General features: G+C 45.0%; 1 protein-coding gene across 3 annotated transcripts in view; it reads left to right on the forward strand.

Moving 5' to 3' along the window:
* Positions 1–13,145, forward strand: part of TNR (tenascin R) — a 375,058-nt gene that overhangs the window by 322,990 nt on the left and 38,923 nt on the right. For all 3 annotated transcript variants that reach the window (XM_081915027.1, XM_081915029.1, XM_081915028.1), the window contains 5 exons: positions 771–1,034; positions 2,208–2,323; positions 4,031–4,181; positions 7,970–8,239; positions 11,740–11,925. In XM_081915027.1, the coding sequence (XP_081771153.1) occupies positions 771–1,034; positions 2,208–2,323; positions 4,031–4,181; positions 7,970–8,239; positions 11,740–11,925 (987 nt within the window). The remainder of the gene's footprint in view (positions 1–770; positions 1,035–2,207; positions 2,324–4,030; positions 4,182–7,969; positions 8,240–11,739; positions 11,926–13,145) is intronic.

Consider the following 13,145-nt stretch of genomic DNA (forward strand, 5'->3'; position numbering starts at 1 on the left):
GGGAGGGTTGTTTACCTGAAAAGAACCACCTCAGTTGCTGTGACTGGGAACTGAAGAACAACAAGAGGAGAGGCTGTGCAATACTCTCCCTCCTTGCTGCTTGACCCACCAAATTCCTTCCCAGATCTTTTCCCTATGAGGAGAAAGGCAGCTGGGGGTGATTTTCAGAGGAGAAACAGCAGGAAGAGGAAAGGTAAAGCAACTCCTGCCACCTCAGTTAGAATCATAGAATCAGAGTTGGAAGAGACCCCAAGGGCCATCGAGTCCAACCCCCTGTCAAGCAGGAAACACCATCAGAGCACTCCTGGCATATGGTTGTCAAGCCTCTGCTTAAAGACCTCCAAAGAAGGAGACTCCACCACACTCCTTGGCAGCAAATTCCACTGTCGAACAGCTCTTATGTCCGGAAGTTCTTCCTAATGTTTAGGTGGAATCTTCTTTCTTGTAGTTTGCTTCAAACTGGTAGTCTCCCATACCTGTTCTTTTTTTTGGGGGGGTACATTTGCTGGAGAGGAAGGTGTGGTTGCAGCTGCTGGTTGAAGAGATCTCAGTTTGTTACATCATGATGCATGAAATGGTTCATGCAACCCGAACTTATACTTTACTTGGAGATCATTTGCATTGAATTCCATAGGCACTTTGTAAATGTGTTTCAGAAATGACTTAGTTCACAGGCTGAGTGGGGAACACATTTCAAGGACACGTAGATCCTTGCAGAGATTTGTGGGTCACCTTACCTCTTACGATCAATATATTGGCTCTTCCTCCAGTTGCTCCACCTGAGAACCTGCGAGTTGCTGCAGTTGGCGACAGGTCCATCGACCTGGAATGGGATGGGCCAATGGCCGTGACTGAATATGTGATCTCCTACCAGCCAGCAATACCTGGGGGTCTGCAGCTCCAGCAGCGGGTGCCTGGGGACTGGAGCAGTGTCACCATCAAGGAGCTGGAGCCAGGCTTGACATACAACGTCACCATCTATGCCGTCATCAGTGATGTGCTCAGCGCCCCGGCTGGGGTCAAGGTGGCCACCCGTAAGTATTGTGTGGTTTTTTGGCACCGAACATGCCATTTAAAATGGAGAAGGAACTGCCTAAATGTTGCCGCCTCTTCATGGAGGGAGATGTTCTCCTGATTGATTTAGAAGAGAGAAGAGCGATCCTAAGAGCACTCTTGGGTGAGGAAGGGGAACCTGTGGCTCTTCAGATGTTCTTGGACTCACAACTCCTATCTGCCCCAGCTAGTATGGTCAGGGGTCATAGGAACTGTAGTCCAGCAACATGTGCAGAGTCACTCTATGCACTTTTGCTCAGTGGGCTCCAATGATAAATAATAGGTTCTTGTGGTTCAGATAGTATGATTTTGGAAGACTCCACTCAGGATCAACCTGTCTAGGAATGTAAAAAGAAAAAGGAAATGAAAACAAAACAACTTACAATCAGCAAAAATTTCCTCTTAGAGTTTTACTTTCTCCTTGCATTTTGCATGGGGTGTTCCCCCTTCGTTCTCTTCACCCCACGGATCTGGGTTCAGAAGTAAAGTCTGTGTGGGGTGGACAAGTTTTGTGAAATCACTCAAGTATACCCAGCCTAGCAGAGATTCCAGGAAGGTAGTGAGCTGCATTGTTCCAACAAAGAAGAGCTTATTGCTAGACAGTTGACATCCTCAGAAAGAGGAGCTGAGAGGTACAAGCTGTAGGTTCAAGCATGCATATTTATACCATACAGCACCAGTCAAAGTTTGTACCTCTCAAGTTTTTGTGTGCTCATCCTGATGCTGTATTCATCCTTAAATGTCATCTCTAAGAGCAGACACTCGTGTTAGTAGAATTGGCAAAATAATTTTAATCTTCATTACGTTACAGTTTGTTTAGGCTGTTAGCTGTGCTGAGAAAGGAATTTTAAAAGTTGATTAGATCAGAGCCTGATGGGAGCTGGAAGAAACCCCATGGTCCTGTTAGGGGCTCTCAATATTCTTCCATTTCATATTCCTCAGGCCTACCTGGAATGCTAGGAATTGAGACCTTCTGCCTGCAATTCACATGCTCTACCACTGAACCACACTTCCATCGTAGCTGATTTTCCCACTCATCATGGTTTTGATCATGGAAAGTAGAGATTTGGGTTACATGTTGACAATTAAAACTGGGTTACGGTGCAGCTAACACAACCTCTCTCCCCCACCCTTTCTTCACCGCTATGTTCCAGAGCTCTCCACTCCACAAGGGCTGCAGTTCAAAACAATCACAGAGACCACCGTCGAGATGCAATGGGAGCCCTTCTCCTTCTTGTTTGATGGCTGGGAGATCAGCTTTATCCCCAAGGTAAATGTGACATTTAGAGTGGTCCTTCTTCCAAGAGCATATTCTCACCATCCAACTGGAGACTATCGTGTTTCAGCTGGGTTACTTGATTATCAGAGGGGTTTTTTTTGTGGGGAGGGAGCAAAAGGGCGCAGGAGGGAGGCTGAATTGGTTGATGTCAGTGTCCCTTCAGATCCACCCGAGGACAGCAAGCAGCAGGAGGACACAGCAGTGTTAAAAGCTGGCTGCCATCTGTTTGTGGCACAATGTGGTCCAGATGCCGTTGGCTTCATATATGGTGGAGCTTTGGTGGGTTCCTGGTTCTCCTTTAATGCCAGGGGCAAATTACATTGGTCATCTTCATCTCTAAGGGTCTAATACTCTGCTTCCCCACTCATAATACATTTCTAAAGGAAGGGTATGTAGATCTCAATAGTTAGGACTGTTTGATGCCATTACATTTCTTCCATGATAGTTGAATAGGGAGTGATCAGTTTTTAAGGCAAACATGTTACATCCCAGGAGAGGGGAATCTTTTTGGCCCGATGGGCCAGATCTAATCTCCCCCACCCCCACAGGCCACCTTTTGTCAAGTGAGTGGGTCCCCCACCTTTCAATCATCTGGTGTCCTAATGATGCCAAGTGCTTGGCATGTGGATTGTCCTGCACACCTGTTTAAGTTGGCCCATGGGGATGTGGGATGGGGTTATTGTTCAACCACATCAGCTCAGATACCTGGGGAATTCAGTCCTGCTTTCTGCAGAGTTTGGGCACCCCAGGAAGTTGCTAGCAGGAACTCACCAGGGTACCTGAGCCTGTGTGTTCACCTGCTGGAATTTCACTGCAAGTAGGAGAGTGCAATGCTGGGTTGCTGCAGGAAAGAGCATTCCTGTTCCTCCATCCACAAGGCAGGAGCCTACATATGAGTAACACATGAACAGGCCCCTTAAGGGTGTGTTTATTGAAAAGGATCCTTAGAAATGCACAATTTCTGTGCCTGTATAATGCATTGTGGCAAGCCTTGTTTTGTTTGTTAAAGGTAAAGGTACCCCTGCCCGTATGGGCCAGTCGTGTCCGACTCTAGGGTTGTGCGCCCATCTCACTTAAGAGGCCGGGGGCCAGCACTGTCCGCAGATACTTCCGGGTCACATGGCCAACGTGACGAAGCTGCAACTGGCAAGCCAGCACCAGTGCTGCACACGGAAACGCTGTTTACCTTCCCGCTATAAAGCGGTCCCTATTTATCTACTTACACTTAGGGTTGCTTTCAAACTGCTAGGTGGGCAGGAGCTGGGACCGAAAGACGGGAGCTCACCCCGCCGCAGGGATTCGAACCGCTGACCATGCGATCGGCAAGTCCTAGGCACTGAGGTTTTATCCACAGCGCCACCCGCGTCCCGCATTTTGTTTGTTACAAGGTGTCAAGGTCCCAGTGTATATGCTCTCCATATTGATTGTTATTTGCAAAAGCATTGAAGAATCAGAGATGCCTTGACATGAATATGGCATGATAGGTAATTTGGCCCTGAAAATTAAGATTTCCTATTTAACAAAGCGGGTATCTAAAGAAAAAATTAATCGAAGTTTGGGATATTCTGGGGTTTATTGGACTTCAGAACACATGTGTAAACAAAGCAATCTTCCCGTATGAAGGGAATCATATTAAAATTTGATTTGCTAATACCACCATTTCTTCCAAACTTCAAGCCAGCTTGTTTATCTCCCCAGGACAATGAAGGGGGTGTGATTGCACAGCTCCCTAGCAGCGTGACAACGTTTAATCAGACGGGCCTGAAACCAGGTGAGGAGTACACAGTCAATGTGGTTGCCCTCAAGGAACAAGCCCGGAGTCCGCCAGCCTCGGCCAGTGTCTCAACCCGTGAGTATCCCACCCTGCAGTTCTGGGCCAGTTTGAGGGTTAACAGCAATTTTTCTTCCAGGTAGGATTGAAGATTGTACTGAGGCTTATATGCAATTACACCTAAATGGAACCCACCTATTCGGAGGCAGACTCCCTCTGAATTCCTGGCACACACAACAGGAGAGTTTCTGCCTTCATGTTGTTCTGCTGGTGGCATTCCCAGAAGCTTCTCTGTCTGACCATGGCTGGAAAGAGGAAGCTGGACTAGAGCTAAATTTTGGGTCTGATCTCACAGGGCTCATTTTGTGGGCAACAGATGAATGGGTAGTTAGTATTCTAGCTCCTGTTTGTTTCTAGCTTTGAAGCTGCAGCAAAGAGGATCTCATTCAGCCGGCTCCTGGTAATTGCGTCAAATGGCTCCATTCACCAAAAAACATCTTTAAGGGGGGAGAAAGAATGCATAAACAGCTCTTGCAAAGTTCTCAGAGAGAGGGATGTGCCAAGATGGTTGATAATTATAAAGCAATTAATGGACCTTGGAGTGAGGAGTAGGAAATGTGTGCCAAGGATCACGTTCGTACAAGCAGCCCTTTCGCTCAGACAAAAGAGAGTCTGCTGAACAACAATCAGCGGTTCTGATGCAGATCGTAGTCACCCTGTCATTATGTCAGCAGGAATATACAGACATTCCTTCTCTCTCTTTCTTTTTTCCTTTACAGATGTTGTCTGCTTTAGAATGGCTTGCAGGATGTGGTTTACAAGCGGCACCTACAGGCCATCTGAAGCAACTGCCCCTTTTAAAGTGCTCTTTTGGTGTTTGTTCATCTATGGGTGCATTTTGCAAATGTTCCGAACGACACTTTGCTTCGTAATTAAAACTTGGAGGCACACTTCATGTTTAAACATGTTAGATTTTGTGAAAATTGCCCACCGTCAGACCTCAGACACCCCCTGACTTTCTGCATGGGGGGGTGGACTCGATGGCCCTTGTGGTCTCTTCCAACTCTATGATTCTAAGTGCTTCTAAGTGCATGAGTCACTTTTCTTTTCTTTTCTTGCCCTACTTCCTGCCTGGAAGGAGTCAAGAATTCATTCAGAGAAGCTGTGGGCATTCTCCTCTTCTTAGGGTGGGAAATGCTTTGCCAAGAGTTATTGAATTATCAATGAATGACCAAAAAGCAGCAAATTTACCTCCCCCTACTCGAGACTGATTTGAAGGAGACACAGAGCAGCAAATCTTGCAGAGAATATATCCACTTGAATTCTATGTGAATTATCCTCTCCTCAAATGTCCCATTCTGGGTTTCCTCCCAATTCTTCACCTTTGGCCACCTTTCGTCATCTGTTTTTCCTAGAAATCTGACTTCTATACATGTCAGATATGATACATTTTAGGATCCTCACGTTTACCTAAAAGTTCATAGCAATGGGGTGATTGCTGTTTTCTTCCAGTCAAGGGTCTGTTAGACTGGACTTCCACATTCCCACAATTTAAGAACAAACATAAATAATTATCCAACAGACATGCAAACTTAATTGACTTTGCTCTCTTGCTCAGGTCATTTGGATGTGGCTACAGCTCTGCTCTTTCTGCTGCTCTGCTCCTCCTGCTTTTATTTGGGTTGCATGGCATAGGTGAATCTGTAGGTGTGGTGTGGGAAAGATGCCTCAGGCCAAACGAGACACCTTTGCCCTGAAAATGTGCACGCTTTTAAAAATGCAAATGGCAACTAGAAGCACTTGTCTTGCTCAAATTTCCTTGCCTTCCTTGCCTTGCAGATTATATTATTTGAATAAATTTCTTAATGAACCGACCATGTGGAAATTACAAAGTGGGAAATTAAAAACTTAGCTACAAGGGTAGTAGGTTGGCCTCTGCTATGATGGACTATCATGAAAATAAAATATACTGGGGTTCAAATATGCATACATATTACCTTTTGATCCCACTGACTTACATAGGTGAATAAACAGTTTCAGATCAAACATCACAAAGAGAACTTTCAATAATCTAACGTCAGACACAATGTTTTTCAGTGGAGGCTGTTCAAACACTTGGTTGAGATTTACCAAGCACTGAACAATCATCAAGAGAGGTGAAATATTGCATGTGACTGAGTGAACTAAACCAAATGTTGGCACATCTGTCCCCGTCTACTTCCTCTTCCTCCTTTTTATTAGGAATATCAATTTACAGTGCAAACCTCCTATACTTGTTGATTCCGTAGTCAGTCCCATTTGATAAAACAAATAAATAACTTGCCACCACTAAACCATGCTTTACGAGGCCAATGTGCCTCTTGCAGAACACGGTTTAGGCTTTCACCAGCACAAAGGAAGAAAACTGAAGCCTGTGGAATAGAATCTGGAATAATAGTCCTCAAATCCACAGGCAAGAAATAAGTCTGAGATTAGATGCACAGCGAGAACAGCAGGCTAATGATGGTTTGGTACACAAGTGATTAACAAGCATTTGACTCCAGTTTTAGCTCCAGCTTAGTTTTGTCTTACACAAGTGCAAACCAGCAAATGCTTAGTGCGGCTTCAGTTTCCAACCCAAGTACCATAGTCCTGCTGATACGGACAATTAACCCCGTCTCCCCTCATGCCCAATTTGAGCTGATTTACTCTCCATTCATTGTTGGATGTGGGTGAGGAAGTGGAATTAATTGCACACAGTCTTGCACATGGTACAGATGGAAATGGCAGCTGGGTGCAGAAACTCCAGTTCAGGAAAGACTCTCCTCCCTGAAAGAGAGGGGAGTGGTTGTGGGCGGGAGCCCGAGCACCGCCCAGCAGGGGGCGTTGCCCCCTGCCTCCAGCTCACCTGGCTGGCGCTCACGCCCCTCCGGTGGCCACCCAACCAGGTGCCGCGGTGGGGGTGTGTTCAGCCTTTGGCTGCAGTGCCAGCCTTTCCCTGGCCTCATTCCTCGTCGTCGTCCCGTCACGAGTCACCCACCCTCCACTCCCTTTTAGTTAGGGCTTAGGTCATTGGCCTTGCTATGGACCTTAGGTTGGTCGCCCTGGTTGCCCGGGGGGGCTGGTAGGAGTTTTTCCATTTGGCAATAGGCTTTTTGGTTTTTTCGCCTACCTCGTAGCAATCGTCACAACTTTTGTGGTATTGGTGGGTAGGTTAGGCATTGGAATAATGTGTTGTGGTGTGTCGAAGTGCTAGGTGTGGCCATCGCCTATGCCTTCAATTTTTAGGGGTATTCCGTTAAAGGAATCTGGCGGTCGTGTATTCTGTCCGATACCTGCTTGGCGGTAGGCCATGGCACGACCCGCGGTGACAGCAGGGGTGAGCCTATAGTTGGATTAGCATCAACAGGTGATGAACCCCTGGTGAATAAACCCACTTGTTTCGATCCAATGCCTAAGCCAATACCTTTTCATTGCTGTAATCAATAAAGTTGTGGCCTTTTCTAGCCCATTAACCTTATATCACGTGTCCTTGTGTCTTCATTTCACTTTGCGGGGGTCGGGCCCTCGAACCACAATAAATGATTCCTAGGAGATCCTCAAGCAATGGACATGCCATCGTAAACAACAGAGTAACTAGGTAGCACCTGCAACTGTGACGCATATCTCCACGCATATATTTTTTGTTCATGTCCTTCCTAAAAGCAGTGCTACCTGCTTACGGTTTCCACCCATATCCAAGAGGATGGAGGGAGAAGCAGAAATCGCACACGTCCTTAGTATAGATTCTTAGGGCAAAAATCCATTAAAGTCTTTCTTCTCTGTCTATTCCTCTTGTATAATGTGTCTCTTTCTTCCTATTTTTTAAATGCACCAACTGTGTCTAGTAATTGACGGACCAACCCAGATATTGGTGAGAGATGTCTCAGACACAGTGGCGTTTGTTGAATGGACTCCACCCCGGGCTAAAGTTGACTACATTCTGCTGAAGTATGGCCTCGAGAATGGAGAAGGGGGAAAGACCACCTTCCGACTACAACCCCCCCTCAGCCAGTACTCCATGCAGGCCCTGCGCCCTGGCTCACGGTACGAAGTCTCCATCGCTGCCGTCCGTGGGACCAATGAGAGCGACGCTGCAGTCACCCTCTTTGTCACAGGTATGCCCAAGACAAACAAGCGTTAGCAGATTAGAACTCACCTGCAGCTACTCAGATGCATTCGTATGTTATGTTCTCCACAACATGAAGATGCCCAACCTACAGAAGTGTCTGTAGTTTAGTGGCAGAGGATCTGCTTTGCATTCAGAAGCTTGTGGTTTCAGCCTCCAGCATCTGCACTTGACAGGACTCTGATATTAGCTGGGGGGACACATCTGTCTGAAAACCTAGAGAGTTTCTGCCAATGACCTGTGCTAAATGGACCTGTGGTACAAAGGACATTCATACGTCCTGGCAGTGGCAGGCATGAGGTGCTGCATTACCATACACATGCTTTCATTCTGCCTCACCCTGTTTTCAAAGAATCACTCACTAGTCATTACTCCAACAACAGCATCAGTAAGGAAATCTGTTTGTAATGTAAAAGGTCATCCATGCTGGGGAGACGCTGTTCTTGAGGTGACGCAGGCAGGGCAGACAGCACTGGGCTAATGCAGTTTTCCATCCTCCTGCTTTAGGCAGCTTTAGATTGGGGGTGGGAAGGTGATACAGGCACTTGCAGAATGTAATGTGCATCTGCTGTCACTATGCAGGAGTACTTAGGGAAAATTAAATAACTCAAAGCCTATAGAGAGTGAACTGCTTTAAATGACAGTTCTGTGAAAGACGAGGAGGAAAGTAGATTTTGGAACTGTTTTATGGCTTAGATATTGCCCGTCATAAAGATGCTGTTATCCGTATGAAGAGGCCTCGCTGCACTTAAGAGTAAGAGGGATGTGAACTTAATTGATTCACTGAGTCTTTCATTCTCTGATTTTTGTGTCATAATCAAAAAGGCAAGTGAGGCAGCAAAACCGTGGTGTTATAAGTCTGTCACTCCTGTTTCAACACTACACAGGGTTTCACAGTTTGCCTTCAGTACCACCAGTTTGGCACCACACTTGTGGGAATGTCAGGGAAGGAGACCTCAAAGATGCACAAAAGGCAGTATAATAATTGAATCAGAAAAAAAGCATTAACTTGGAAGGCATTGGGCACAAACTCTGTGTTAGTCTCATTACTTTGAATGGGAAATAAGTGCACCTTACAGTACAATCGTATGCTTGTCTATTTGGAAGCTCAGTCAGGTAAGTGAATATAAGAATACAGTGGTACCTCAAGTTAAGTACTTAATTTGTTCCGGAGGTCCGTTCTTAACCTGAAACTGTTCTTATCCTGAAGCACCACTTTAGCTAATGGGGCCTCCCGCTGCTGCTGCGCCACCAGAGCACAATTTCTGTTCTTATCCTGAAGCAAAGCAAGGTATTATTTCTGGATTAGCGGAGTCTGTAACCTGAAGTGTATGTAACCTGAAGCGTATGTAACCCGAGGTACCACTGTATAGCTTTGGTTTAGATTAGTAATGGAGGCGAGAGTTCAGTTCACATTTAAAGACAAACCTACCTATTTGCACTTTGTGAAATGTTACCATTGCTCAAAATTTGCACGTCTTTGAATTTTGCGGTGCCAAGTAATGTGTACAAAAATGCAGCTGTGCAGTTAAAATCTGCATGAAATGCATACATTAGTGAACATAACATACAAAAACCTATTATATCAGGGGAAATTGCTTTGCAAAAATGTGTATATTAGGAGAAAGTCACATTAATATGCTGGTGAGTTTTTGAAGACCTTTTTAAAGGAAAAGAAATCGCAAACTGGTGTTGACATGAGGAAAACTGAATTTAAGAATGCTAAAATTAGAAGCTGGGAGAACCCAAGATCTCCCATTTCACTTGCACATTTTGAATACCTCCTAGGATCTCTGGCAGGGGATCCTTCCATATACGAGCTTTGGTGCTGACTGAAAAAAGAAGGGACCAAATGGGTGACCAGATGCCAAGGAAAAGCAGACTACCTGCACCTTTCCTTATTGTATACATGACAACTTACACCTGCTGAAATCCATACCTGTACACAACTATGAAATGTGCAGCAGCCCTCTCCTCACTGGCACCTGGCCACGGAATGAAAAGATGCACAGAAGATAAAAGTTGTATCCAGATTAGGATAGGCAATTGACATTTCCTCTCCCCTAACACTCCCCCTCAAAAAAAAAACACCAATGCATGCTCTGTACCTTTCCCACATCAGCTCCAGGTGGTTGAGGGGGGTGGACACAGAACAGTCTTGCAGGGGAAGGATGTGGGTGCACAACAGACATTGTTCCACTCACACAAAACACTACGTAATGCTATTTTGAATCTGCCAAGATTCCAGTTAGTGACCTCCAGTTAGTTCTGCAGTGAAAATGTAAACAAACTGAAAAAATCAGTGCAGCACTTGGAATTCAAAATATGAACTCTCTGGAAGGCTGGAGCTTGCTTACAGAGTGCATATTTCCATGTGAAATCTTTTGTCGCCTCAAACCCACAATTCATGTCATGATTGGGAACATAGTTTAGTGCTTGCATCTCTGTTTTAAAAGATTCTTGGGTAACTAAGCTAGAAAAGATGTCTGAGGAACCCAGAAGGCCATTGCCGGTCACAGTGGACTGAACTGAGCTGTAGGAGGCAAAGGGCTGACTCAACACAGGACAACTTCATTCCTATTCCTCTCATGCCTTTAGAAGAGTGGCTGTGGCCCTGGTAAGATTAGCCCTGCAGGGTCCAGCAAAAGGCCCACCAGAATCCTGTTCTCACAGTGGCCAACTAGATGCCTATGGAAAGCCGATAAGAAGGACTTGAGTAGGTAGACCTTTGCAGGGCCATGTAGACCTTTGGACTGCCCAGGTTCCGTCCCTAAATTTTAAAGGATTTCAAACAGCAGGGCCATAAAATATTTCTTTGCCTGAGGCTGCAGAGAACGACTTCCAGGTACAGTAAACAGGCTGGATTGAACTGCCTCAATATAAGACAACTTCATATGGAAGTTTATTTAAAAATATTGCTGAGAGTGCCGAGAGTTTTGAATCTGTTTCTTCAGATGTGTTTCAAGTTTAAATCTGATCACTTGGCTTTCCCTCATTTGATTTCCTTTCAAAGTCATTAACCATCCAAATAGCTTATTAGTGAATAAGGCAGATTTGCTATCGTCTCAGACCTACACATTATATTTATATTATAAAGTAGATGTCTCACTGAACAATGTTCTCCAAATTATAATTAGATAAAGACCATGAAGTGCTTTGCATACTTTAATGCATTACATGAACGATAAGGGTTATCATTAGTATTAGTTAATGAGCAAGTTCCTTGGCTCTGTGCAAGAGTTATTGGCTCGAATTCTCAGAGTGGATTTATGCAGGAGAACAAGATAGCAGGAAATCAAAATAATTTCACTTGGATTGTGTTGGGAAAAACCTCCTAGTTCTTCAGCCAGCTTTCTTAAATAAACAGCAAGTTTACATTTTTGAAAATGCCTTTCTTATGTGAAGGCTTACAGTTTAGGAGAGTACAAAGACTGTAGCTGTAGAAGCAGGAGTAAAGCAAGTCACTGACTATTTCCTTTTCAAACGCAGAAATTGATGCTCCCAAGAACTTGCGTGTGCTCTCCCGGACATATGACAGCCTGGAACTTGAGTGGGACAACAGTGAGGCAGAGGTGGAGAATTTCAAGGTCATCTATAGCACTCTGGCCGGAGAGCAATACCATGAGCTTCTAGTGCCGCGAAGTGCAAGTGCCACAACCAGGGCCACCCTCACAGGTAAGCTTCCTCATCAACGGCATGGGTGGTTTTTATTTTTCCTCGCGGAATTTACAAGCAAGGAAATGTTATAGTTGATTTTGAGTATGTATGAATGATTGTTTTTAAAAGCACTATTTTTCTAAAATGTAAACATTTTGTGAGTGTTGTAATGAACATGCAAAGTGAGGTTAATTTTACTTTAGGTTTTTGTACAGTCAATAGGTCAAACTGTTCTTTTAATGGATCCTGAGGCTGTCCTTAAATGGCCATTGATGGCTTTTGATGGTGAGTGGCTACTAATGATGGGACACACACACACACCACCTGCTGTGGGCAGAGACTGAAGGGAAACGGTTTGGCATTTGGCCGCCAAAGGAAGCAGAAGTCTGAATTTTTGCAGCTGCCTGGCACAAAGTTGGCTGGGGAAAGGGGGCCTCCAAGGACATTCTGTTTTAAAGACTAGCACAGTGTCTCTCTGCTTGTCTACTCTCCCTTGCTTTCCTTGTATGTTTTAAAATAAATATCACAAAGCACCCCAAAGTATCCAGTACTCACAGACAAACTTGCTCTGAAAAGCCCTGCCTCTAAAATATTATATCTCTCTAGGAAGCAAAGAGCATGAAACAGTATTGAGTTTCAAGTGATGTGGTTGCAGTAAGGTGTTCTGTCCGTGGCATTGGATCTCTTCCAAACTTCCAAGTTGTGATGATGATGCTATAGCCACTGGGTGATGAACTCACCTTTAGTGCTATTCCACACATTACAGTCTCTCTGGACAGAAATTAGTCATTTAAATTCCCCTTGTCTCTGTACTTGGCCAAACTCCCTGCAAGTCCTTGCTCAGCATTGATCCCAAGGGCCTCTGAGTTGCTCCACCTTTTCCATGACTTTTCTACCATAATTCTCACCAGTGCATTTAAAACAATCACACTAAGTAGACAAGTTTTAAACTTTGTGCAGTGTGCCACAAGCAGAAAAGAGATGCACACGGCAGAAAGTGTTTACCCCAGGAAACAATTGCGCTATGTCTCATTGCACAGAAGAAGAGTTTGGGCGGAAAGAGTCCCAGGCAATCTGGCGGGAGGCGGCATTTCCTTCTGACCCAAATTTAGAGCTTGTCCACTCTTCCACTTGTCCCATGTTTGGTTTTCCACTTAACTCATGCTTTCTAGGTACAGGTCCAAGTGGTTTCCCCCTTGGCCCAGGGAAAATTCACTCTTTAACGATAGATCATAGCA

Source organism: Podarcis melisellensis (genome assembly GCF_964234715.1).
Source record: "Podarcis melisellensis genome assembly, chromosome: 6".
NCBI lineage: Eukaryota > Metazoa > Chordata > Lepidosauria > Squamata > Lacertidae > Podarcis > Podarcis melisellensis.